Source organism: Oryx dammah, unplaced genomic scaffold (genome assembly GCF_014754425.2).
Source record: "Oryx dammah isolate SB20612 unplaced genomic scaffold, SCBI_Odam_1.1 HiC_scaffold_11, whole genome shotgun sequence".
In the NCBI taxonomy this organism is placed as follows: domain Eukaryota; kingdom Metazoa; phylum Chordata; class Mammalia; order Artiodactyla; family Bovidae; genus Oryx; species Oryx dammah.
In genome coordinates, this window is record NW_024070195.1 from 8,977,645 (window position 1) to 9,004,894 (window position 27,250).

At 48.9% G+C, this 27,250-nt stretch overlaps 1 protein-coding gene across 1 annotated transcript in view; it reads right to left on the reverse strand.

The window, feature by feature from the left end:
• Positions 1-21,249, reverse strand: part of GFOD1 (glucose-fructose oxidoreductase domain containing 1) — a 102,642-nt gene extending 81,393 nt beyond the window's left edge. Inside the window, exon 1 of the mRNA XM_040249254.1 lies at positions 20,299-21,249. Within this exon, the coding sequence (XP_040105188.1) occupies positions 20,299-20,551 (253 nt within the window). The 5' untranslated portion in view covers positions 20,552-21,249. The remainder of the gene's footprint in view (positions 1-20,298) is intronic.
• Positions 21,250-27,250: the final 6,001 nt, after the last annotated feature.

Sequence of the window (27,250 nt, forward strand, 5' to 3'; positions counted from 1 at the left end):
CCAGTCCATCCTAAAGGAAATCAGTCCTGAATGTTCATTGGAAGGACTGATGTTGAAGCTGAAGCTCCAATACTTTGGCCACCTGATGGGAAGAACTGACTCATTTCAAATACCCTGATGCTGGGAAAGACTGAAGGCAGGAGGAGGAGGGGACGACAGAGGATGAGATGGCTGGATGGCATCACCGACTCAATGGACATGAGTTTGAGTAAACTCCAGGAGTTGGCCTGGTGTACTGCAGTCCATTGGGGTCGCAAAGAGTCGGACATAAATGAGCGACTGAATTGAACTGAGCCAGTGCTCTAGAGCCTATGGGTCACAAATCCTGAAGCCTACGAGCCTAGAGCCTGTGCTCTGCGACAAGAGAAGCCACCTCAATGAGAAGCCTGCAATGAAAAGTAGCCCCCACTTGCAGCAACTAGAGAAAGCCCATGCACAGTAATGAAGATCCAGCAGAGCCAAAAATGAATATAAACAAATTTGAAAAGTTAAAAAAAAAAAAAAAGAAGAAGAAATGCATAATCCCCATCCCAGACCTAGGGAACTGGAATCTGAAAGTTTGAAAAGATGCTCAGGAGGTTCATATCACATTAAAGTTTGAGAAGCACTGTTTCTGAACAAAGCTCCTGAACTCCAAGGAGCTTGTGAAAATATCAACACTCAGTTGCCACCCTTAGAGATTCTGATGTCATTGGTCTGGAATGCAGGCTGGGTATCAGGATGCTGAAAATCTTCCCAGGGGTTCTTACTGTGTAGCTAAGCTTCAGAACCATTGTAAATGAACCCCTCATTTTATAAGAGAAATTGAGACCAGTGAAGAGAAGGTCAAGCTACAAAGTGAGTTAATATCAGACCCCACCAAAGTTTCCTGTCTCCCTAAAAATGTTAAGGAGAGAGGAACAAAAATCCATAGGCACTCTCAGCAAATTTTAAACGAAACCTAGATCATCCAGCACACAGCCAACGCACAACGCTGTCATGTCACCAAGCGTCTCCTCTATAAAGCGAACCAGTAGGAACAGGTTCTATGAACACAAAGAACCACTCAGTCTAGGCTGGATCTTAGGAACCCTTCCCATTTTTAATGACTGTCAAACACTGAAACAAGGTATAAAATTAGTGCTGGGAAAGCCAGGAGCCACCGTGGGCTAGGGCGACCCAAAAACATCCTATGTAGACACAGATCCCACCTCTATTGGTGCCTTGATCTCCTGGCCCCTGGTTCTTTGCTTCTGTAATTCCTGTGGAAGGCTCAAGCTGATATTATTGTACTGCTCAGTGTTACCCTGGCACGGATTTTTCATCTGAAGATAGGAGATAACAGGGAGAAAAGATGGGACGAGTAAACAGAGTTCTTTTCCTTTCAAACCCTCTCTGCAGTTAACTTTATACAGACAGGTAAAGCCCACTAACTCCCCTGCCAAGGTTATGACCAGTTACACCAGGTTTTCTGCCCGGTCACTCCCATCATATACTTTATGTTTTAGGAAGGGTGCCTAATGTGCAGCGGGTGCCAACCCGGGCGGACTCTCACATGAAAAGTGGCTGTAGCCAGACGACTGTTCACGTGTGACAGGGTAACGTTCTCGGTTACCGCCTCCTATAAACTGTCCCCCGAACAAGTTCTGACCTGGAGTGCATATGTCTTTGGAGAAGAGACATGAATCTGCTTGATGGAGTGAATATGTCTTTGATGTGTTGCTGACAATGCAGGAGCTCTTCTTGCACAAAACTACATCTTTCCTTAGTGCCATAGAGGACGATCTGTTTAATGAGGCACCTGCAGACAAAGCTAACCCCAAACACCCACTGTGTCGATAAATTTGTGCTCAGAAATCATACCAAACCCCATTGCATTACTAGTTTGACAGCTGGTAGTGGCAGCCACCCCTGCAGATGAGCTCTCAGCAGTGGTATTAAAGGGAAAAAAAAAAAAAACCCACACCATCAACGGCACGACGCATGGGCAGGCAGGCAGGCAGGCACGCACGTGTGCACACACACAAACCTAGGCAAATAGCCTTCCCACCAAGCCACACCAGTCAGGCCACGTTGCCCCCCAGAACACATTTCCTCCCTTGCAGATAAAGGGGAGACTTTATCTTCCTGGTATAAAAGAGAGCTGTGTTTGTCTAACAGATTACAAAACAACAACAGGTCAGGGTAACCAACCACATGACCGCAGTAGGAATAAAACAGCACTTAAAAATATCTACCAGACCCAGGTCACTTCCACCAGGAAGTCACTGGGCTTCCCTGGTGGCTCAGATGGTAAAGAACCTGCCTGCAATGCAGGAGACCTGGGTTCGAACCCTGGGTCAGAAGATCCCCTGGAGAAGGAAACGGCAACCCACTCCAGTATTCTTGCCTGGGAAATCCCATGGACAGAGGAGCCTGAAGGGCTGCAGTCCATGGAGTCACAAAGAGTTGGACACGGCTGAGCAACTAACACGGATACAGATCACTTTGTCCAGTCAGTGCCAAGCTTTTAAAGTGAGTTGTTAGAACGCAAGTGTTGCAGGAACTTAATAAACTGACTCCAGCGTCTGCATTTTACCATGAAGCTAATGAAAGGTCTAGAGAGGTGACATCACTTGCCCAAGGTCACAGCTAATTAGTTGCGCTGTCGGGATAAGAATCACTTGTCCAGGCCCCCAGGCCAACACCCTCTGGTTGCTCACATCTCCAACCACAGCCCAGGAAGGGATTCCCATAGACGGTGAGGAAGCTCCCAGAACAAAGGTTCTGAAGCTGTGCACCAGCTACACCAGCTCAGGTTTGCCTAAAAGCCATGACTTCTGCAAAGAAAAGGGGAAGTGAAAACTGGAAATATTTCCACCGCACCACCTCTGTGTTTCTCTGGAAGGCTGAAGCCAACAGGAGCTTCACTTCCCACTCCGGGGCCAGGTCAGCAGGAAAAGAAAAACGACGGAGCTGCCTCAGCTCTTTCCCACAGTGTTTGGGCTTTGGCTGCACAAGGTTAGAATTACAAAGAAATCACCCTACAACCAAGAGCCTGTGGCTTCTCCCCAGATTCACTCACTTCAGAGTACCTTCCTGATCAGCAGCAGAGCTCCTAGGCCCTCAAGCATCCACTTCCACTTCCTGGAAGACCATCTCTCCCCTTTGGGCAATGCTGGACTAGTTTTTACACATCACAAACGTCTGCACGTGCCTGGGGACAACTGTCCCAGATTTTAAGGATCACGGAATATAAGAACTGGAGAGTCAATTCAGCCAAACATCTTCCCCATGGTATGGTCTCTTTCCTCTGGGGGGAGAAAAAAAAAATGTATTTTTTTCTATTAAGACTGTTGAAAAACTGAAAATTTAAAGAAGAAATAAAAATCCACAATCCCATGGGCCCGTCCTTAGGATTTTGGCTGATTACCTACCAGGCTTTAATTTTCTGGGCCAGTGTGTATTTTAAGCAAGGCTATCATCATCATATACAATTACTTTCATATCCTTTTTCTTAACCTATGGTTGTATCAAAAAAATTCCCCATGCTGCTATAGTCTTCCCATACATAATTCCAAAGGCTATTTAGTATTTAATCAACTATATTTACCTAACTGCTCTCCTACTGTGGGACATTTACACTTGTTCCTAGTGTTTCATGACACAAATAAGGCTTCACTGAACCCTATTGTGTGTGTAGGTTTTTTCAGAGTTATTATTTGAAGTTATTTCCTTCGGAGAGCTTACCAGAAGTCAATCTCCCGCCCTTTTTTTTTTCATTGTTTGAGAAACACAGGCCTGGAGTGATTAAATGTCTGATAAGGTAAAACGAACAGCTTCTAGGGACCCCGGTTCCATCCTGACTCAGCTGTCAGCGATTAGCCGTGAGAATAGCAACCAGCTGCTCAACTCCTCTGAGACTCAGTTTCCCTTGGGTGTTAGGGGATCGGTCCCTCCAAGCCTATCAGTGTCTCTGCCCACCATTCCACACGGCCTCCCAGAAGACACCAAATCACCCACCTGGCTCCCTGCTTTTCACATCAGCTGCTCAGAAGAATGACCTGGTCTACGCTCATCGTGAGATCAGAATTGTTTAAACAGGCAGGGGCCTTGCCGTCCAAGCCTAGGCCTTGTAAACTGCGGCAGCTGCAGTGGCTGTTTCTCCCTCCGCCCCCGAGTCTTTGGCGCTGAATCCAGGTCAGCCGTGGACTGACAGCCCTCGCTTCATACCTGAGTGTGCTGACCAGAGGGCGCTGTGTTGACAGTAAACACACACAGGCCTGCACTTGGGGGCTTCCCAGAATTCCGCCGTGCGGGCGGTGGAGCTGGCCCGAGTCTCCTATCAGACTTCTCGAGGACAGCAGAGGCCACTGTGCCTGCGACCCCTAGTCACACCCCCAGGGGATCCATGCAGGCGCAAACATGGCCCTCAGCCCAGAGCACACGGAACCTACAGAGGACCACGCACTCCGGTTTGCATCTTGTCTACGCTGGAGTTTGCATTTATTTCTGTCCTCTTTAAACAATAAAAAATAACCAGGAGAGAAGGGAAGACAACGAGACCACCATTTCTCAGGCTCTCAGCATCCTGCTTAACACCTGCAGCTCCACAGCTATTGTCCTCCCAGTGATGGAATCAGATGACGTGCACTCCAATTTAGTCACGGCTTCCCCCTTTTCATCCTTTGCCTGTGAAAGCCCTGTGGCCCATGCGCATACGGCATGTGGATTTTGCAGCACATTGTGTTGGTAGATACGCCAGCTTTGGGGTCAGGTAGATCCCATGCTGAATTGCGATTCCACTTCTCCTCTGCTGGGTGAAGCCTGACAAAATAGCCTGTTTCACGGACTCAAAGACACTGCCACGAAGACCAATGGTGATTTTACTTATTATCAAGAAAGAAAAGCTGGTACCAATTAAACTATGACCTGACATTAATTATAAGTCAGTTCCCTATTTTAGATGATAAGTGTGGGAGGAAAAAAAGTGTGTCCTAGGTAAGTCAACGAGGCGTGATATTCAAGCTCTCTCCAGTGCAACTTCGCACTTGTAAGACGGACACATTACACGCCCGACCGGGAAGCCTGGTTGTAAGGTGGGAATGAAGTGACGCTTGTGCCCTGGACCTGGTCCCAAGTACTTGAGAACATGTTAGCTCCTCATACGTAACTTTGTCCTGTATTTTCCAAGACTCTTGCAAATCTGTTATCATACCTTCATAGTTTAAAAAAATACAAAACATTTTAAATTTCAAAAAAAGAAAATGTCAGTTCCTCTTCTCGTTCCAAAAGGGGTGGGTAGGTTCTAGATAGGTTAGACGTTCTTTTCAGAACAGTGAGTGTATCTCACACGTCTTTGACCTCTTCTCAATGCCCTCCATGACCTAGAACAAGGCCATACACATTCTAGGCATCCAAGAGATGGATAGTGAATACAGCGTAAACTAGTTTGAAAGCTGATGCATGCCCACGTGTGGCTCCCCTGTGGGAGGGTGTGGCCGCTCCAAGTCCCCTGGCTCCCCCAGGACCTGTCAGTGTCGAGCGCCGTCTCTCGGTATCATCCTGGGTCATGGGGGCTGGAAAGGAGAAAAGCAGATGGCAGGTATACATCCTCCATGGAACTCGCACGCGGGCAGGCTGTGGTCGGCAGCCCACTGCACTGGGGTCAGCACTTGTGGCTACATCTCAGGTCCACAGACAAGCGCGGCACTTGTGGTACCTCGGCCTCCCTGCGAAAACTGGGCTGCCTGTGCGCTGTGGATGCGAACGGCTGTGCATATGAAGTCAGACAGGCCATGTCCCCAGGGGCTCTCAACCTGTCCCCAGGCCTCTCTGAGACTGCACTGTGCCATGTAAACAAACGTCCCACGTGGCTGATGCTGGAAGGAGAACAGTTCAGACAAACAGGATTGTGTAGCATGGGGGGATTTTCCCCCAAAATGCTTACAGCTCCTGTTTTCTCCTCTAGTGCCTCTGGAAAAGGGCAGGGAAACAATCTCATTTCCTACCACCCACTTTTGATTATTCATAGTCAGGTAGGAGAAGAGAGGCACTGCCAATAACAAATTTAAATGACAAGTCATCCAAAATCCTGATGCTGCCCTTGACTTGAGTCAAGAGACATCACAAAGCCACCCACTGCTGCCGCCAAGCTCCAATTAGTTGGAATTTCACAGTCCTGGTTCCCTAAGGAACGCTCACACAGATGGGTATTGCTTTCACAAAGTTAATGGGACTTGAAAGGGGAAGAAAGCAATAAAAATTACCGAAATAGCAATTACCTATTCGTGGAGGCGTATCTGCTTGAGCGCTTGTGTGGCCTTTGCCCTCGGATGGAGGGTAGGACAGAGGGAGCAGGGAGAGGAGGAATAGAGTCAGAAACCACGTCCCCACCGAAGCTGCAGAGCAGAGGCTGTGGAGGGGGAAGGCAGGACCCTCGCCCACCCCAGTCCCAGGCCTGCCCGCACGGTTCTCGCGAGATCGAGGGGCATCAATCTCGCCCCTCCCCCAGCCCCTAGATGCAGACTCCAAAGTCCCTCTGCTTCTTTGTGCTTTGGGCTCTTCATTGGCCAAAGGCGAGAAAAACCTCAGAGGGTTGCTCAGAGGCTTAAGCGTCTTCTGCGAGGGGAACCTGCATTCCCGCCCTGGTGTCACTCAGCCTCCTCTGGGGCTACCTGCCACCCAAAGTCCCCATGAGAGCCCTCTAAGGCGGGGAGTTACGTCACTTACCTCTGGTTACCCATTTCTGACCTCTAAAGAGGATTTTAGGAGACATACCCCAGTACTTCTTATTAATAACAGAGTCCTTACTAACAAATATAGGAGGTGGTACCTACACACCATTAAACATCCACTAATCATTAGCACTTCATTCCTAGGAGAAAGGAAACACACGCAAAAGTTCAGATTTCTCAAAAATCCCTGTTCAGATCAAGAATATATGACTGCAATCATCAATCAATTAAAAATAAAAAATAGCAAAAGGAAAAAAAAAACAATCATTCATTAAATAAAAAATACAAAAAAAAAAAAAAAAGAATATATGACTGCTTTGCTCACAGCCAAATTTCCCAGTCCAACAGAAGTTTCTACAATGATGGCAATGTTCTACACTGCACTGACCAATATGGTAGCCTCCAGCCAGCCGCTTGTGGCCTTTGAGCACTTGAAACATGGCTACAGCAATTGAGGACCTGGATTCTTTACTTAGTTTTCATTTATACAAAGTTAAAGAGCCATGTATGGTTAGTGACTACAGTGATGCAAAGACCTAGAGAGTGCCTGGTATACAGTGTTAGTCGCTCAGTCATGTCTCACTCTCTGCAACTCCACAGACTCAGCCCACCAAGCTCTGGGATCCTCCAGGCAAGAATATTGGAGCCGGTAGCCATTTCCTTCTCCAGAGGATCTTCCCAACCCAGGGATCAAACCTGGGCCTTCTGCGTGGCAGGCTGATTCTTTACCATCTGAAGCCACCAGGGAAGCCCCACCTGATATACAGCTGGTGCTCAATAAAGACTGGCTCAAGGGAAGAATGAATGGACACCAACTCACCATCCTAAGTCCTGATTAAGCAGGATTCCCATGCTTTTGGAGCACCCACTTTAAACAAATCCCTGTTTAAGTCTACAACCTTCTGAGTTAGGTATGTTTATCATCTCTGTTTTACAGAGAAAGAAAAGGAGGCTCAGAAAAGTGCAGGAGCCCCAGCCATGTAAAATGTAGTAAAGCCAAGACTCAACCCCACAGAGGAGGACAGGCAGCCTCTTAAAAAACTAGTCAACTTTTCCACTGATGACAAAAGCATTCCGATACCGCACTTTAATTTCTACAGGATGACACCAGATTCAACAATTTTTTTTTTTTTTTTTTGGAAACTTGGAAAAGGAAAGAATTTTTCCTTTTGAAAGAGAGCAATGAATACACAGTGTTTCACATCTGGGGATCTTTTAAGTGCCTAGCCAGACAGTGCACCCACCGAGCAAGGACCTCCTGGGTCCCCAGTCAAGAATTAACGGTGCATCCCACCACTGGGACTGCTCAGTGATATCAACTCCCACGACAGCCGACTCCTCTGCAGTTGCCTTCTGGTCATTGTGTAGGTCATCATAGGAGGTTCTCACCTCCTAAGGCTGACAGGCACGTCCCCCTCTCATGCACTGAAGTGTCCTTCTCCAAGGACATCACTCATCCCTTCTCACCCAGTGACTCACAGCCCCAGGCCTGCCTCAGCCCTTGGGCCATAAAGAAAGAACGTGAAGTCGCTCAGTCGTATCCAACTCTCTTGCAGCCCCATGGACTGTAGCCCACCAGGCTCCTCCGTCCATGGGATTTTCCAGGCAAGAGTACTGGAGTGCGTTGCCATTTCCTTCTCCAGGGGGTCTTCCAGACCCAGAGATTGAACCCAGGTCTCTTGCATTGTAGGCAGATGCTTTACCATCTGAGCCACCGGGGAAGCTCTTAACTATAGGGGTGGAAAGAACACTGACATCTGTACACTACCTACCACGTGTGTAACACACAGGTAGTGCAAAGCTGCTGTATAGCACAGGGAGCTCAGCCTGGTGCTCTGTGATGACTGACATGGGTGGGAGGGGAGGGTCAAGAGGGAAGAGATAGATGTGTACATACAGCTAATACACATGGTTGTGAAAACTAACAGAACATTGTAACAGCAATTATGCACCAATTAAAAAAATAAAACTAAAGCAAGTTAGAGCTAAAAAAAAAAAGTGAAGAAGAAAGACATCACCATCCGACACAAGCACAAAACCAGAAGATGAGCTCGGCCAGCTCCATCCTCCTCTCTGCTGACCCTCCCCTCCCTCACGGCAAGGCCCTGCCCCGCTTCATCACACGGAGAGTCCCATCACACTGGGAGCACCCAGGCTCACAAGCGTTCCAGCTGCTTCACACCTCTTAAGACCCCTTCGGTCTCTCTCAATGGGGTTTTTCCCAATGGCCCCCCCATCAAGCTGCTTCCTCTGCCTCCCCCAGAGCTGTGTCATCTGTGACTGTCAGCATTTGGAATCCGAGGGCAAGAGGAAAGTGGCACTTACTCCTGACAGTGGGAGGGGAAGACTTGATGACTATATATATATTTAATTCTAGGTAACAAAATTTTTTAAATTCCAGACATTTTTAAGCCACTCTTTCTCTGAGGCAGTCAATTCATAGGAAACAATTTTTCCCAGAGTGCTGCTACAGGGCCAAGCGGTTCCTTGAAGAGGATTTTACGTCATAGAGCGTTCTACAACTTCCTTTCAGTTATTTACATCAGACAGTAATGAATCTGCCTGCAATGCAGGAGGCCCGGTTCGATCCCTGGGTCGGGAAGATCCCATGGAAGAGGGCATGGCAAACCACTCCAGAATTCTTGCCTGGGAAATCCCGTGGACAGAGAAGCCTGGCGGGCTACAGTCCTTGGGGTCACAAAGAGTCAGACACGACTGAGCAATTAACACCCTCTTCTTGGTCCAGTATAAGCCCCACCTCCTCCAAAGGTTCTTCCAAACCATCTCACCCTCAGGAATAATCTGCAGTTCTCAGCTCCCAGGCAGCATCCATTCTCTGCAAGGCCACCTCCTCAGGGACCCAGGCTGCCCAAGGGGAAGGGCACTGGGGACCAGTGTGGTCTATTCTCACCGCCCCATGCATTTGATCTCTAACCTCAAACTCAAGCTCCTCCCTCAGCCAAACAAAAGCTCATCAGTGAACTGGGGCCAGCACTTCTAGAAGACAGCAGGGCTGCATCCCGGATGAGAGGAAGCCCCTCCCAAGTCTCACTCTATTGCATCTCCCATTCCCCCCACACCGCACTTTCTATGAAGAGAATCCTCTTCAAACACTTCCTCTGCTTTTCCGCTTTCTTCTAGCACTCTTTATAGACTGGCACTGGCAAGTTACCCAGGTGGCCAGCCCTTAATCCACTGCTGATATTTTGGGGTTACTCACAGGCCTGAAGCAAACACTTCCTGCTGCTGCAGGGTAACAATTCGTTCTGTACTTAATCACATACTTCGTTGCATTTCTGTGTCCTTGCGAAGGCTTATCTTCTCTCAAGAACAAAGATTGTATCTTACTATCTAGAGTATTGCTCACCACAGCTACAGCCATTCAAAGGCACTTATTAAATAGAAATGGTTGGGGGGAGGACTCTCTCTCCAGACACTGGGCAAAATAAATGATTGAAAGTTCCTGGGGCACCTCTCAAAAAAAAAAGAAAAAAAAACCTTTGAATTCGGAAAGGTCCTCAAAGGATGTTTAGAGTACCATCAGGGCCCTGAGCAACTCAGGAGCCCTCGTCATCAGCATCTGCTCACATGATTGTCTCGCTGTTTTAAATAATGAACCATTTCAATGAATATTTGGCAAAGCTAATTTCACTTCGGTTGGAGAATTAGTTCAGCTGTATCTAGTTTCAAAATCAAAAATAAAGAGTAGCATTTAAAACTCCCCAAAACCTACCCTAAGTTAACAACAAAATCATAAAACCATTGCTTCCACCTCAGTAATAAGATGACAAACAACCCAATTTAAAAATGGTCAAGAGATCTGAATAGACATTTCACCAAAGAAGATATATGACTAATAAGCACATGAAAAGGTGCCGGACATTATTAGTCATTAGGAAAATGCAAATCAAAATCACGAGATACCATTATGCACTGACTATAACAGCGACAAGTGGAAAGACTGACAATATCAAGTGTTGGTGATGATATATGGAAATTAGAATTCTCCCACATAGCTGGTAGGAATATAAAATAGTGCAGCTACTTTAGAAAATACTTTGGCAGTTTCTTAAGTTAAATATACATACTATGCATGTATGCTTAGTCACTCAGTGGTGTCTGACTCTTTGAGACCCCATGGACTGCAGCCCTCCAGGTTCCTCTGTCCATGGGATTTCCCAGGCAAGAACACCAGAGGGGGTTTCCATTCCCTTCTCCAGGGCATATTCCTGACCCAGGAGCCGAACCCAGGTCTGCATTGCACTCAGATTCTTTACTGTCTGAGCCACCATGTAACCCATCAATTTCACTCCTAGATATCTAGTCAAAAGAAATGAGAACATGGGTCTATAAAAGACTTTTATGCCAATGTTCATCACAGCATTATTTATAATAGCTAAAAACTAGAAACAATACAAATACCCATCAAATGGTGAATGGATAAAACAAAATGTGTTCTATGCATATAATAAAATATCATTCGGAAATTAGAAAAAACAACAAACTCCTGATACATGTAACAGAATGATGAATATCAAAAACATGCAAGGTGAAAGAAGCCAGGCTTAAAAGACTACATTTATATGATTCCATTTATATGAAATTCCTAGGAAAGGCAAACTGTTAGCAGATCAGTTGTTGCCTGGTGCTAGGGGTGGGAAAGGGGGACTGGCCAAAAACAAGCATGACGAAATGTGGGGGGATGTTGAAGTGTTTGAAGCTTTTTGGTGGTGATAGTTTCACAAGCAAACCTACGTTTACTAAAACCTGCGTTTACTAAAAATCATAAAATCACTTACAACGGTGAATTTATGATTAAATATAAAGCACGTCTCAGTAAAGCTGTTTTGCTTTTTTTTTTTTAAGTAATGCTAAAGCTGCAAACCAACTTAATTTGGGGCTTCAAAACTGGATAGTTTCAGTTTATGGATATTAAAGCTAACTAAGAGAGCATCTCAGTACCCTAAGGGCTATTCTAGTTGGAAATTGGAAATTTAAAAAACAATTCGTATCATTTAATGTAGTTACTTTTCCGCAATTTTTCATACTCACTAACAATTCTCGGGGAAATTCTAGAGGCTTCCCTGGTGGTCCAGTGGCTAAGATTCCACACTCCCAATGCAAGGAGCCCTGGGTTTGATCTCTGGTTGGGGAACTGGATCCTGCGTGATGCAACTAAGACCTAGAGCAGCCAAATAAATAAATAAACATTTTTTTAATAAAGTCTAAACCCCAAGGCATCCCAGACTTGCCCAAACCTGAGAGACCAGTTCCCCTGCAGCCCTGCTGACAGGTCAAGGGCTGTCAGGATGAGGGGTCCATGAGACTCCCAGCCGGGAGTGCGGGAAAGTCTTTTCACAGCATTCCCTTTGGGTTGAGCCTGAAACACAAAGGAACTCCCCCGCACCTACCCAACATCTTCCAGCTTCCGAGCAAGGCTCAGTGAGTGCAGGTGTACTGAGTCTCTTCAGTCATGTTGGACTCTTTGTGACTCTATGGACTGTAGCCGGCCAGGCTCCTCTGTCCCTGGGACTCTCCAAGCAAGAATACTGGAGTGGGTTGCCATGCCCTCTTCCAGGGGATCTTCCCAACCCAGGGATCAAACCTGCATCTTTTATGTCTCCTGCATTAGTAAATGGGTTCTTTACCACTAGCGTCACCTGGGAAGCGCCCAGGGGCCCACACCTATCAGCCGAGTCCCCCACAGCAGCTTCTCCTAGTCTTTCTAGACCCACACTCCTGGCCAGGCCTGCCAGGCGTCTCCTTGCCCAGCTCTCCTGGCCAGGTGGCCTTGATCCAGCCAAAATCTGTACTTGTCCGGACTCTCCAGAGAAACAGGATCAATAGAATATGGATAAATAGAGAGCGGGGTTTAATTTTAAGGAATTGGCTCATGCCATGAAGAGGACTGGCAAGTTCTAAAATTTACAGGACAGCCCAGCAGGCTGGAAACTGGGGAAGAGCTGATGTTGCCATTTCCAGTAGGAAAGCGGTCTGAAAGCAGAAATGCTCCTTTCTCGGGGGCCTCAGTCTTTCCTGACTCCTGACTCCTTCGAGGCCTTAAGCTAATACTTGAACTCAAAGGGTCTCTGCCTCCTGGTGGTCCTCTGCTGAAACACTCCATGCAAGAGGTGCTCCGTGAAGACCTGCAAACCTACATAAAACTCCATGGAGATGGTCATGTTCATCTACTCTCTCATTACCTACCTAAACCCATGTGCATCCTAAATTTAGTAATAATGACAAGGTTGGCATCATTTGATCTCCATATATATTTTTCTCTCTACTGTTTTACCTTGGTCATTGCAACAGCACCAAAATGCCAAATGTGTAATTTCACAAAGTAGATAAAGAACCTCCATCATCAAGAAACATCCACAGCTGTAAAATCTTTAACCAAGTCTGTGTTCTTATAATCAGCACCTGTGTGCAGTGTGGACCAGCTCAGAATGACCACTCTTAATCCCTCCACCTCTGCCCTTCAGTCGACTGGTCCCTGCAGCATTTTGTGATGCAGCCTCCACACTGGGAGAGAACTGCCAAAAAGGCGGGCTCAGGAGAAAGCATCAGGCAGGAACAGGAACACCTGGGGGCGGGGAGGACTTCCCTTTTCAGGCGGCGAGACAAGTAATTTTTGTGTTTGGGAGCTGCATGTGGACAGTGTTCCGCCTACCACACGGGCGCAGGAGGCAGAGGAGGCTGCTTGAGAGAGAGATGCTTGATAAAGGCGACGCGCAGAGAAGAGCAGAACTCAAAATGGTGAAATTCCAGGAGTTCGTGGGTTCCAGGTACCTACGGAGACCCAGCAACATCCCTGCCCCGAGCTCCATGAGGTGCCCTGCGTCCTTCCCACAAGTGATGCTAAATCTTCCTGGAGGACGGTGAGCGCCTGGAAACACACCATCAGCACTTTGGAGACCGCGTATCTGTGAAGCCAGGACTGGATTTTCAGCACGGAAGCCATCGGAAGCCTAGTTTACGCACATTCCCTTTTTAAAATAAGGAAACTTCAAACTCTACTTTCTGAATCTAGCAGGAAGGAGTCATCTCATCAGAAAATGAGGGGGAAAGTATCTCCAGAAATACCACGTGGGACTGTCTAAATTACTGACCACACTGGGGAGAGGTAGAACCAACATTTACTGAGCTGATGCAGACAAAGGGAGGTGGGGTGGGGGCAGTGAGCATGGACTAAGTCTTTATCTTGCTTCCCACATTTAAACTGCCACACCAACTCTATATGATAGTATCCTTAACTCCATTTTATTGATGAAAAAACTGAGGCTCACAAAGGGTGTTACCTCTGCCAAAGCCACACAGTTGTAACCTGCCAACTTTTCCCAACATTGGTTACTTTTATGTATCACCACATCTTAAATCATAAGGCTCTTTGCTGGATCAGGATGTCCTTGAATCAAAATAGAGAACTAATTGCCTATTTCTTTCTTAGTGAAACCTTTAAAACACACTATTTACTTTCACTTTTTTGGGGGGGGGCGGTTCTTTCCCAGTTTCAGGTATCAAAATGTCCAACTTCTTCATTTGGCTTCTCCCCGCTCCAAAATAAACTTCTGCAGAATTGTACGTTTGCAAAGCCAGATACCATCAACAATCATTCACCTGAGCCTAATTTCAGTTAGATGAAATGAGGCTGGTGATGCTTGACTTTTCCTAACAGTAAATAGAGTCGTTTCTTTCATTTACATAAAGCCCCAGAGCTTTCTCAACTCTACACCAAATCAATAGACCGAAATAATTTCTCTCTGTGCTCAGGGGCAGACACTCAGAGGAAAATGCAATTGCCTTTACTACAGTCTTCAGACAGGAATAGATGGAGAACAGACCCTGAAGGAAGAACAGGAAATGGAGGGTTTGCTGGAGTTTCAGAATGTTACTATCAACTCCAAGTATACCGTGTGGTTATCTGCAGCCGTATCTCTGCTCGTGTAGCAACGGTGACCGAGGGGGCCCTGTTTCCTCCCCACTGTCTCAGGCCTGTCCCCGCAGCCCTCCTCAACCTTGAGCAATTTGCTGACACTGTGAAGTAGGGCAGAAAAGGACACAGTGCTCCCAGTCCGCAGCTAATGATGCCAGACAAGTTGGGGCAAGATCAGAGTGGAGCAAGTTCAAGGCTCAATGAAACCCTACAGCCTTATTTAAAGCAGCATCCATCCCAGGGGGAGACCTCCCCAAGGAAGCCTGCACTGTTTTTTCTAAAAATCGGGGCAGGGCCATGAGAACAGATGTTGCCTTGTGACACATAAAGGCAACAGGTATTTTAACACAGTTCCCCTGCCAGCTTAACAACTCATGGTGGGGGACGCCTTGTTTTCCCAAAGGCAGAGAACCATCACACCTCTGTATCTGGCTGCTACAGCATCTGTGCCACCTGAGAGCTGGATGGAAATTTTGCATCTTGGGTCCCACCCTGGAATCTGCATTTTGACAAGATCCCCAACCACAAATTAATGTTTGCAAGGTACCAGACAAAAACGTTCTGTATTTACTGACACATCCTGTTGATAAGCAGAGCATTCATTCATTCAATGAAAGGCATTCATTTGGCAATCAAGAAATATTTATAGCGTGCCTATGATGTGACTCAGTGCCTGGCACCGTCTAGGGGAGATAAGGCAACCCGGTGAGTCAAGTAGACAAAGGCCCTACCACCTCGAAGAACTTACATTCTAACTGCTCAAATAGCAAATAGAAGAATAAGCAAACACATAAAAGAGATTATCACCACCTTTGATAAAGAATCCATGTATTTATCCTTTGAGCACACTGGCCTGCAAGCAAAATGCCATATGCACTAGATTATTCATTCCAAATTTGTATAAGCAAAAGGTAGGAAACAACTGAAATGTTGAGTCACGGCTGCTGCTGCTGCTAAGTCACTTCAGTCGTGTCCGATTCTCTGCGACCCCAGAGACGGCACCCACCAGGCTCCCCTGTCCCTGGCATTCTCCAGGCAAGAACACCGGAGTGGGTTGCCATTTCCTTCTCCAATGCATGAAAGTGAAATCGCTCAGTCATGTCCAACTCCTAGCGACCCCATGGACTGCAGCCTACCAGGCTCCTCCGTCCATGGGATTTTCCAGGCAAGAGTGCTGCAGTGGGGCGCCATTGCCTTCTCCTGAGTCACGGGGAACTGCTTAAATAAATTCTGGTTTATCGATACAGTGAAATGCCATGCAGCCAAAAACAGGAAGAACAGCACTTTTACCTTCTGAGTTTTCCATATATATCTGAGTTTTCCATATATACCTGTATGTATGTGTGCACGCTCAGTTGCTCAGTCATATCCTACTCTTTTCGACCCCATGGACTGTAGCCCACTAAGCTCCTCTGTCCATGGAATTTTCTAGGCAAGAATACTGGAGTGGGGTGCCATTTCCTACTCCAGGGGATCTTCCCCACCCAGGGATTGAACTGGTGTTTCCTACATTGGCAGGTGGATTCTTTACCACTGAGCCACCTGGGAAGTCTAGTATAGACTTTCAAAATCTTCAAAAGGGACATAAAAACTTATAACCATGATTACCACCAGTTGAATGACAGGGATTAGGGGACACTTCCTCCTCATTGTGTACTATTTTGAATGTGTTAGAGCTTTTGAAATTTGTGCCATCTGAATATATAACCTACTTAAAATAACTGAATTAAATCTTTTTACACAGATGCTTTAATGTGAGTGCAAGAAGAGATGGAGCTACATGGTGCTGAGACTTGGGGAGTGGGGGTTGGGTCAAGATTGAGGAAGGGGCAGGATTTCAGGAGGAGGTACCACCGGGGCTGAACCTGGAAGGGTGAAACAGGCATCCATCACACACACACGAGGCAGAAGGGAGTTCCTGACAGAGGTGTGGACGCAGGAACAAAAGAGGGTCTTTCCAGGAAACACCCACAGTTTGGTTTAGTTGCAGGGCATGGGGTTCCAGAACCACCAGCAGGACATGAGGCTGGACAGAGGCGAGGTCTTGCCTGCTGTGCCAAGAAGTTGGGGCTTTTCTTAGAAGTGATGAAAGCGGGGAGCAGTAACATGAGCAGGTTTGCAACTCTTCGAGGTAATTCCAGCAGCAGCGTGGAAGGTGGACAGAGGCAGGGGTGGAGGTGGGCAGACTGGAGCCTAATTCAGATGAGATAAGGGGCTAGTTCCTTCTTCGGGGGAAGCAATGACGTAGACGAAGCAACAGACGTGAGAACAGTGGGGAGTTGGCATCAACCAGATTTAGGAACTGATTCCATCAGAGGGGTAGACACAAATAAAGGATAATGCCAACCATCTCACCTGGGCTGCCACTCTCTAAGAAGGAAGTGAGGCAAAGGAGCAAATTTAGGAGATGGGAGAGGAAGGCATGACTATTTCCCGGGAGGTGGGGGAAGCACAGTGGGAGGTTCACATCTCTAGCTGTATGTCCTTGAGAAATTCGACTCCAGCCTCTTCTGTAAAATAGGGCCAATAGTCATCCTAGAGGATTATTTTAGTCATGAAATGAAACATGTCCTAGACCACACCTACCCCATTGCACATAGTAGGCATGTGACAAGAGGCAGCCCGGACGCTGTAGAAATTATACGTTGTAGAAAAATGTCTCCAACAGAGAAACGCTAAGTTCGCTAAGGTAGGGATTTCAGGCCAGTTTTTGGAAATCAGTGGAAGATGCTGTGGTTCAATCAATTGCAAGTTTTGCATCTCCATCCTGGCCACTGCCCCTCACCTCTGACCAGTATGGATGGAGGGCACAGATCTCTTGCCATTGCTGGGCAAGCAACTCAAAGAAGGATAAGAAGAGGAGGCCAGGACCAACCAAGCTTGGCTTGTTTCAATTCCAGGCAAACACTAGTATCTACAAACCCTCAATGGCCAGGCCGGCCCCATAACTGTTTGGGGTTTTTCACTTCCTGTGTTGCATGCGTTCAACCTCCAACTGTGACAGCGCAGCAAACCGAGATGACCAACCCATCGGGCACACGCAGGTACAATGGAAAGAAGAGTCAAGTCTAGTGATTTTCCAGTGAAGATGAAGCCTCGAATGAGCCCAATCCAATCATCTCTAAATCCAGAGCCTCCACGCTGCCTACAATCAAAAGCAGGTGGTCTGATTACCTGTGAAATCAGGAATTTTAAATAATTTAAATGGCCAAGACTTACCATGAAAATATGAACAAACCCCTCTTCCTTAGGCATGATTAAACCGAGTCTTTTTCTTTCACCTCTGACACTTCATTCTAAAAAGGTAACCCATCTCTGTCTTGTCAAGGAAAAAAAAATCACAGGGATTTTTAAAAATAAGAACAGAAGAAGTATCCAGAAATGTATCATTTGTGCCACTTCTCTCAAAGCCAGAAAACCAGAACATCCCTGTTCCCCAAACTGCCGCCCTCCAGGAGCCATGCTCTGCAGTTGCTCTGTGGGCCTGACCTTCAGGGCTGAGCTGCCATGGGGTGCGGGGGGCAGGGGCACAGTGTTACAACAAGGTCTTTCTGATGTGATCAGTCATAAGCCCTTGAGCAGAGACAGGGCTCAAGACGGATCTGTTTTATATGCATTGCTCGTACAGATTTATGCTATAAGACAGTTATCATCTATTGAGTACGCACAGCTCCATCGTGACCACAGAGGCTAGCTACCCAACATATATATTAGATCAAACAGAAAAGAAATATTGGCCAGAACCCAACGACATTACATTCAAAACCAAAGAAACCAAGCAACAAAAGTCAGAAGCTTAATAAAATTTACGTGAAAACTGACAGCCGTGGACAGCCTCCTTAGATATGCTATCAGATGTCCCATCTGAGTCAACAACAGAATGGCCTGATAAACGTGGTTTTCTAGGGAGAGCGTCTTCTACATCTGATCATAGTTCTGGAAAGATAGAATTAAAATATATGTACATGTCACCAACCCTAAATCCATGCCTGTTTTTAAAAATAAAACATTCTTTCCAAGATTGCATAAATTCCCACTGGTCTCTGGATGCTGTCTCCGCTCCTTCCCAGGGCTGCTCCTCCAACTCTTCCCTAACATGGCATCCTGGGCTCTAAGCTGCATCTCTTTTCCTGGCCAACAAAAATTCCAACTTTCAAGGGTGGGCAATGACAGTTTCTCAGGCCCTAAGGAGCGAGCAGAGTCGGACACGACTGAAGAACAACAAAGGAGTGAGCAACCATCTAGGTTCATATAAGAACTGCTGATAGACAGCAAAACATGCACCTCTTCCTCTGGGCATGTCAGGGACTCTGATCCTCTGCTCGGAGATAGCAGTCTGCCTGGATTAGGTGGGGGAAAGCCGCGGTGATGGCTGTTAAGCTCATCCCCAACCTGCCTGTCTCCAGGCCCTGGAACTACCCTTGCCAGGAATTAAGGAGGGACCATTGCGTGTTCCCACGTGACCCTGGCAGCCTCTGGAACTACTGCATTCATCCCTAAATTACTAAACTGTTACTGCTGAGTCGCTAAGTCCTGTCTGACTCTTTTGCCATCCCGCGGACTTGACCACCTGACGCGAAGAACTGACTCACTAGAAAAGACCCTGATGCTGGGAAAGATTGAAAGCGGGAAAAGAAGGGGACAACAGAGGATGAGATGGTTGGATGGCATCACCGACTGGATGGACGAGAGTTTGAGCAAGCTCGGAGAGTTGGTGATGGACAGGGAGGCCTGGCGTGCTGCAGTCCATGGGGTCGCAAAGAGCCAGACACGACTGAGCGACTGAACTGAACTGACTGCATCCTACCAGGTTCCTCTGTCCAAAGGATTTTCCAGGCAAGAATACTGGAGTGGGGTGCCATTTCCTCCTCCATCGAACCCAAGTCTCCTGCATAGGCAGGCGGATTCTTTACCACTGAGCCACCTGGAAAGCCCTCAATTACTAAGCTCCTACTCCAAAACAGCGCGGAAGTCAGTTATTGGGCAGCAGCACCTGAAAGTTAAGTCTTTCTGGTTTTATCAAGTAACTCCCAGACGTCCTAAAACATACGCGCCCCACCCCCATCCCACCACTCCCACCATCCTAGCAAAGAGGAAATAATTCTCTGATTGTCACATCTCTAATCTCCCTCTAAACTAACAACGCCGCAGAAAGAAACAAACTATCCTAGCAGGGCGCCACAGCTACTGACGGTCAGGTAATCTATTGCCGGCAGGAAAACCCGAGACACGTGTGCGGCCCTTTATTCAGGCTTTCCTGGGCGCGCACCCGCCTCTCGCAGGCGCGCACGCAAACACACACATTCGGGCGCTACACACACACAGCTGGCGACTTAGTTTTGTCTTCCTGCGAGAGGCTCATCCCCAGTTCTAAGCATTTCCTCTGCCTGATCGACTTCCCCGGAACCCGCGCCTCCTCCAGCCTCCGCGCCACGCACGTGGGAAAGCGCGCCCGAGTGGTGCCAGAAGGGAGGAGGGAAGCGTAGGTGTGGGGAAGGCCAGGGATGACGGCGGCGAAAGCTCCGAGTGGGATGTGGGATCTCGGGTCCCCGGGGGCGCCGTAGGTGCCATGTAAGCTTCCGGGATGAAGAGGGGGCGAGGGGGAGAAAAGCAGCAGGGGAGGGAAGGCGAGAAGGGGCTCGGGGGAGGTGGGGAGGGGTCGCTCACCCAGAGTCTTGACGGCGATCTGCCTGGTGAGGGGCGGCGGAAGGTTGATGCACACCAAGTCTACGTCCTGATGCAGGAGCACTTCGTCAATGCGGCTGGTGTAGAAGGGGACGCTCATCTCCTTGGCCAGCTCCTCCGCTTCCTCCTGCGTGCGGCCCCACAGCGCCTTCACTGCGAAGCCCTCTTCTTTCAGCAGCGGGATGATGACACGGGCCGTGAGGCTAGTGCCGAACACGCCTACCCCGGGAAGCATGGCTGCTCCGATCCACCGGGTTCGGCGTTAGCTCGGAATCTCCGCTCGAACACGCGCGCGCACACACCACACACAAATACACACACACACCCCTCTAGACAGTCTGGCACCCGGCTCGCCGCGGTGCGCCAGCCACCGTGCACCGGGCAGGGCGCCCGGGTGCCCAAGAACGCACCGAGCTGCAGGAGGAGCGGGCTCGGGCGTCTCAGCTCGGTGACCGCTGCTGTGTCCGCCACGCGAGGCTCCGGTCCTTCCCAGAGGCGGCGACAGGCACCCTGCCGGGGCGCCCGAGGCCCCGAAGCCCCGCGGAACCCGGGCTCAGGCGGCTCCCCCGCGGCAGCGCGGGGCGGTTGCGTGCGCCCCGCCGAGGCCGCTCCATGGCCGGCTCATCCCCGCGCGCCCGCGCCGCCGCAGCCGGGGACCGACTCTCTCCCCCGCGCGCGTAGTTTACCGCAGCCGGCGAGTCGCACGCACAAGCCTCGACCGGACCGGCCAGGCTGCGGCGGGGTGGGGGGTCCCAGTCCTCGCTGCCCGCCGCTCCAAAGGAAATAAACCGGCGGCCGGCGGCAGGCCGGCTAAGCAGGAGGCTCGGAGGGCGCCGGGCGCGGATGCGGAACGGCAGAGCGGCGGCGGCCACGACCCGGCGCCAGCCTTCTCACGCTGCTGCCATGTTCGCTGGCCGGGGCCGGGCTCCGGGCTCCCGGCTCCCGCGGGCGCGAGGGCGGAGTTGGTGAGTTTGGCTGTCAGCGGCCGGGGGAGGCGGGGCCCTGGGGGTGCCCGCCCCGCCCCCGCCACAGCGCCGCTCGCCATTGGCCGCCGCGTGTCGCCCCCGCCCCCGCGCCGCCGGGGCCCCGGGTGCGCGCTGCGCCCTGGCCAGCACTCGCGCGGCTCCTCCCCGGCCCCGCCTCGCTCGCCTCCAGCCTCGCTCATCTCCCTTTTCTTCACCCTCCACACCTCCTTCATCCTATCCTCGCCTCTTCCCAAACCCCGCCCCGAACAAGCCAAAATAAGTGTATCGAGGCAGGGCGCGACCCATCCGGCTAGTCATCGGTGCCTTGGAAGAGAGCAGAGGGCGCCGAGGCCCCGAGGGGAGGCCAGGGGAGGCGGTCAGGAGTGAGCAGCGAGTCATTACCACCTCCGCTCCGGGAACCACGCTGGACAAGCTCTCCTCGCATGCTCCCTTAATCCCCACACCGACCCTAAGGTTATAGGGAAACCCATAAAACCGATGATGTAACTGAGTCCTGGGAAGAATCAGGGACTCGCGCAAGGTTGCACAACAGGTAAACCACAGGCCTGGAGTTGGAATCCCGGCTCCGGAGCTTGGGCGGCGAGCCGGGGGCGTTCTCCTCCTCTCCAAGAGGGCCTCTGATCCTGCGCCACCCTCTCCGGGCCGCGCACGCAAGGTCCAGCCACCTGCCTCCCGAGACAGTCTTGATAAGTTCTGCTTCCCCGGGGGGCCGGCGGCCCGCCGTGGAAAAAGGGGTCCCCGAAACGGCTGCGGCACATGTATGTCCCATCTGGGTTTGGAGACAAGAGGGGGTCGCTCGGCCAGAGGCCTCACCAGCCTCTCGCCTCGCGCTTTGGCTCCTTTGCCATCACTTTCCGGGCCCTCCACTCGCTTGTCCCCCCACCTCAACCCTCAGCTGCCTCCCTGAGCCCTCGTGGAATAGCCGTGGCGGGCAGGCCGAGGCTGACCCCGCGCCCCACGAGCGGTGGGGATCCTGCGCGTGTGTGGTTTCAGGGCCTATCTTTGACACCCCTCACTCGGCCTGCCTGGCTCCTAGTAAGCGCTCCATAAACATTTGGTAAATGAATGAATGAATGCTCACTGAATGCCCGCTTTGCGCCCCCCTGGTGCTAGGAGGGTTGACTCAAGCTGAAAGGCATGGGACCTGGCCTCTAGTTCAAAGTCTCTGGAAAGGTCAGGCATCCTGTCAATTTCGTCTTCAGCACTCAACGTGGCACAAGGTCCGCCTGAACGCATGAGTGAAAAGCATAATACTAGGAAGCTTTAAAAACAGCTTGTAACAACTGGCAATGAGGCCGGGTGCCGTGGAGAGAGCAGGATAAAAAAAAAAAAAAGCTTGTAACAATGCTGGGAGGAGGCTGACCTCAGGGCATTAGAAGAAATGCACGCAGAACACAGGACTGGGGCGGCTGAGAAGAAAGCGGTGTGGCCATCAATACCGTCAGGCTTCTTGAGCAGAGGTTTTCCAAGAGCGAGGCAGGCAAGCCCACGGGAGCGGGGGAGGGGGGGTGCAGGGGGTGGCAGGGGGGCAGGCACTGAGGTTAGACAGGAGACAGACTGAGTGACCTGGGAGCTCAGTACCCAGAGGCCAGGTCACTCATCAAAGATGGCACCACTCATAGGCAACAGGGGTTGTGGGGCTTGGCATTGGGGCTGGAAACAGAACTGGAGCACCCGGGGTTGGCGCCTGGCTGGGCTATTAATTAGCTGTGAAGCAAACGAGTTCACCTCTCTGGGTCAGATTCTGTGAAATGGGAGTAATCATGGTATAGACTACTAAGGATTTTGGGAGGATTATATGAGCTAGTTTTATAAAGTCCTTAGAATTTTGCCTGGCACATAATAAGCGCTACATAAATGTTAAATGAAAGTGGAGAGTGGTCTTTTATCAATATTGTTCCTTGATGTGATGTGAGAGATGCTTGTACATGAGCAGCAACATCTAGCCAATAAAAAAGAGTTGTGATTCTGTTCTTTTAAAGGGAAGTCTATCCCTAGCTGCTGTGTGAATAAAAATAAACCTTCCATCTACATGATATGAAAAGAAAATGATCACATTTGATTCTCATAAGAAACGTGTAAAATAAACACAACCCCCATTTCACAGAAGATAAAACTGAATCCCGGCAGCAACTCAAGCTTACAGTCTAAAACAGAAGGCTTCGTTTCCAACCCACCTCCCAAACTATTGCTCCTTCAATTATCCCCATCTCCACAAATGGCACTGCCAGCCCACCAGTTGGCCAAAAGCCTTGGAACCATTCAGGACTCCTCTCTTATACGCTCTACAGCCAAGCATAGCACATGTCTGCCCTTCTTACACAGCACTTCAGAGTCTGACCGCACCTCTGCCATCATGGGGAACCTGATTCCTCATCATCGTCACTACCTGGACCACGCCATCTGCCTCCTCAATGCTCTACCTGCTTCCACTCTCGCTCCTCATTGTATGCTCCACTTAGCAGCCAGAGTGATCTTCTAAAAGATGAGTCAGATCGTTTCCCACCAGGCTTAACATGTCCCATGGCCTCAACATCTCCCATGGCCTCAGGGTGGCCTGAAAAGCTCTACCGGACTCACCCACCGTCCCCCACCCCCAATCGCCCCTACCCCCCCCAACCCCGCCTCATCTGTCTCCTCCCAGTTTCTGCCCCACACCCTACACCCTAGCACACTGGCTGCCTCACCGTGCACTCCACAGACAGCCTATCCTCTTCCCTGAGGCCTTTGAACTCACCACTCCTCTGCCCACTCGCACCCCCCACTCCGCCACGTATCCGTGTGGCCACTCACTGACTTTACCCAGGCCTCTGCTCAGACATCCCCTCCTCAGTCGCCTTGCCTGACCATCCTGTCTAAGATGACCTTTGTCACGGTTCATCCCGTTGTCTGGCTGTATTTTACTTTATAGCTCCTCTCACCACCTCGCATTGTATTAGATCCCTGTTTATCTGTTTATCATCTATTTGTCTCAATAGACTATTAAACTCACTGAGATTAGAAGCTTGTGTGTCTTGTTCATTGCTGAATCCCCCAGTGCCTAAAATTTGTATCTGGCCCCTGCTGGACAATATATATTTGTTGGACAAATGTTTACACGTGGTTCTTCTAACAACTATGTACTATTATGAGGATTGTGTAAGTTTGTATTTATAAACCCTTTAGAACTGTGCCAACTGCCATATGCAAGAATGGTTCAGGCCCTGGAGAAGTAAGGCTGAGGACCGTGATGCTCCTGCCCCTGAGGGCCTGTTGATTGGGAGCATGAATTACATGGCAATATAGCCACCTGGGCCAAGGTAGGGGCCTGCAGAGGGTAACATGGGAGCAGAGAAAGTGAAACTGAAAAGTGAAAATGAAGTCACATGGACTATAGCCCACCAGGCTCCTCTGTCCATGGGATTCTCCAGGCAAGAATACTGGAGTGGGTTGCCATTTCCTTCTCCAGGGGATCTTCCCAACCCAGGGATCGAACCCAGGTCTCCCGCATTGCAGGCAGACGCTTTAACCTCTGAGCCGCCAGGGAAGCCCTTAGGGAGCAGAGAAGGGCTTGGAAATCAGATTGGGAAGCCTTGGAAGACTTGCAGAGAGGGGAGTGGGCTGGACCCAGGCTTTGAAAGACTTGCTGGAGTTAGCTAGAAGAAAGAGGGGAGGAGATTCCAGACAGAGGGAGGTGGAAAACAAGCTAACTCAAGGTGGGAGGGTGTGTGGAGGAGGCCAAGGTGTGATGGGGAAGCACTGACAGACTTCGAGCAGACAGTGCTCAGTCAGATTGCATTTGAGAACCGTTGCTCAACCCTCTGTAGTGGAGGGTAGATTGTACTCATCACAGCCCTGCGAGGAGACCACTGCAGTTATCGGAGAGTGAAGGAAGGAGGTTGAGTGAAGGCAGCAGGCAGGGGACTGGCGATGGGGCCACAGGTGCCTGTGATAAACCGGGCGCTTTGAGCTATTGCTGTTTCGTCACTAAGTCGTGTCTGACTCTTTTGTGACCCCGTGGACTGTAGCCTGCCTGGCTCCTCTGTCCATGGGATCTCCCACCCAAGAATACTGGAGTGGGTTGCCGTTTCCTTAGGGAATGAAATCTCCGGGGCGTCCTTGCTAACTGGATGCGGAAGTAAGTGAGAAGCAGTTGGGGCAACTTCCTGTCCTGGGAGAGTGGAGAAGCTGAGTGGACGTTTGTTTCTCACCAGCTCGGCAGGCTTGATCAGTACTGAGCTGGAAGGTCACACATCGATTCTGAGCTTCTGATAACACAGACCTTTGACCTTTGAACCTCTGTGCTTATACCCATGATACCCTCCAAAACATCTTCTGGCTATTCCATATCTGCTCACAAAATCCTCTCTCACCTCGATCCTGAATCCCAACACAACCTGACATTTTAAAATAGTTCTGAAAATAGGCCTAGAATTTTCTTTCCCTTCAATCTGTGGATTACCTGCCAACCTCTACTGTTTGCATTTGGGTGAAGATTTGAAGCCCATTTTAATTTCACATGATTGTCATGTGACTCCAAACAGAGCATCCTTAACCTTCTTTTAGAAATAAAAATAGAAAGGATTTATTTTTTATTCACAGCCCTCACATGATTATGAAATGGAATTTTTTTCATATTAGTTTAGTTTTAATGATAATTTTAAATAGTTTTCATTATAAAAGTCACTTACACATAATACAGAAATTTCAGAAAACAGGATGACATCCACCTTAATCTCTCTACCCTTACAAAGCTCCTGTAAATAATTTGGTTTATTTACTTCCACAATTTTGGAAATACTTTGATGAAAAAGAGAAAGCCTTGCTATTTAAATCTGTTTATTTCTTTGATACAAAATAGAAACAGGCTTTGGTTATTTTTAGCTGAGTTATCCATAAATACTCAATATCCTTATGAATCTTAGTATTTGTGGAATGAAATCCTTTTGCACTTGGTGGAATAAAGCTTTGCCAAGTTGAAAAACTAGCATAGTTATGACTGCCAACGACTCTAGAGCAATTCTAAACAGTTCTAATATGTATCATGCTGAAAGTTTTTCCCAAACTTATCTTCATTAGTAAACTCTTTTAAAATTCCTACTCATCATTATACTTTCAGTTCAGGGGAGGGAGAATTGTTGTTGTTTTAAATATTTATTTTTATTCATTTGGCTGTGCCAGGTCTTAACTGCAGCATATGGGATCTAGTGACCTGACCAGGGAGGGATCAAATCCAGGCCTCCTGCTTTGGAAGCAGAGAATCTTAGTCACTGGACCACCAGGGAAGTCCTATTGTTACTGTTAATAGCTACCGTTTATTGGGTGTTTGTTATATATGAGGCATAAACTAAGCATGCTGTATGCATTTACGCCTCAGAGCTTTTTCAGATAAGTAAAATTATCCCTATTATTACAAATAAAGAAACCGCTACATAAAAAAGTAATTTGCCTGAGTGTGGTTGTAAAGGGGAGTAATTGACTAAAACCCCCTGATTCTACAAATCATAGCATTGGAACCTCTAAGCCTGGGTGGGCTGTAACTACAGCAAATACAACAGTCTCTATTTTGCCCCCAACAGGGCCCTTGGGCCTCTAGAGAAGATGGCGATGTCTTTCTTCTGTTCCCCTAAAAGACAGTCAGTGATCCCCAGAGAAAGGCTTCGCTAGTGCTGCCATCAAGGCCAAGAGCAAGGTGCCCAATGGCACTGCTGCTCCTGGGGAGCAGGGCAGGGACAGGACTGTCCACTCCAGGATGCCCACAGTCCCTTCCTAACAGGGCTGACTCTCCCCCTCTTCTTTAAAAAATAATTTTTTATTTGTTTATATTTCTCTCTGGCCGTGCTGGGTCTTTGTTGCTGCCAGGGCTTTCCTCTAGTTTCAGCAAGCAGGGGCTCCTTGCTAGTCGCACGGGCTTCTCACTGCCGTGGCTTCTCTTATTGCAGAGCTCGGGCTCTAGGGCTCAGGGGCTC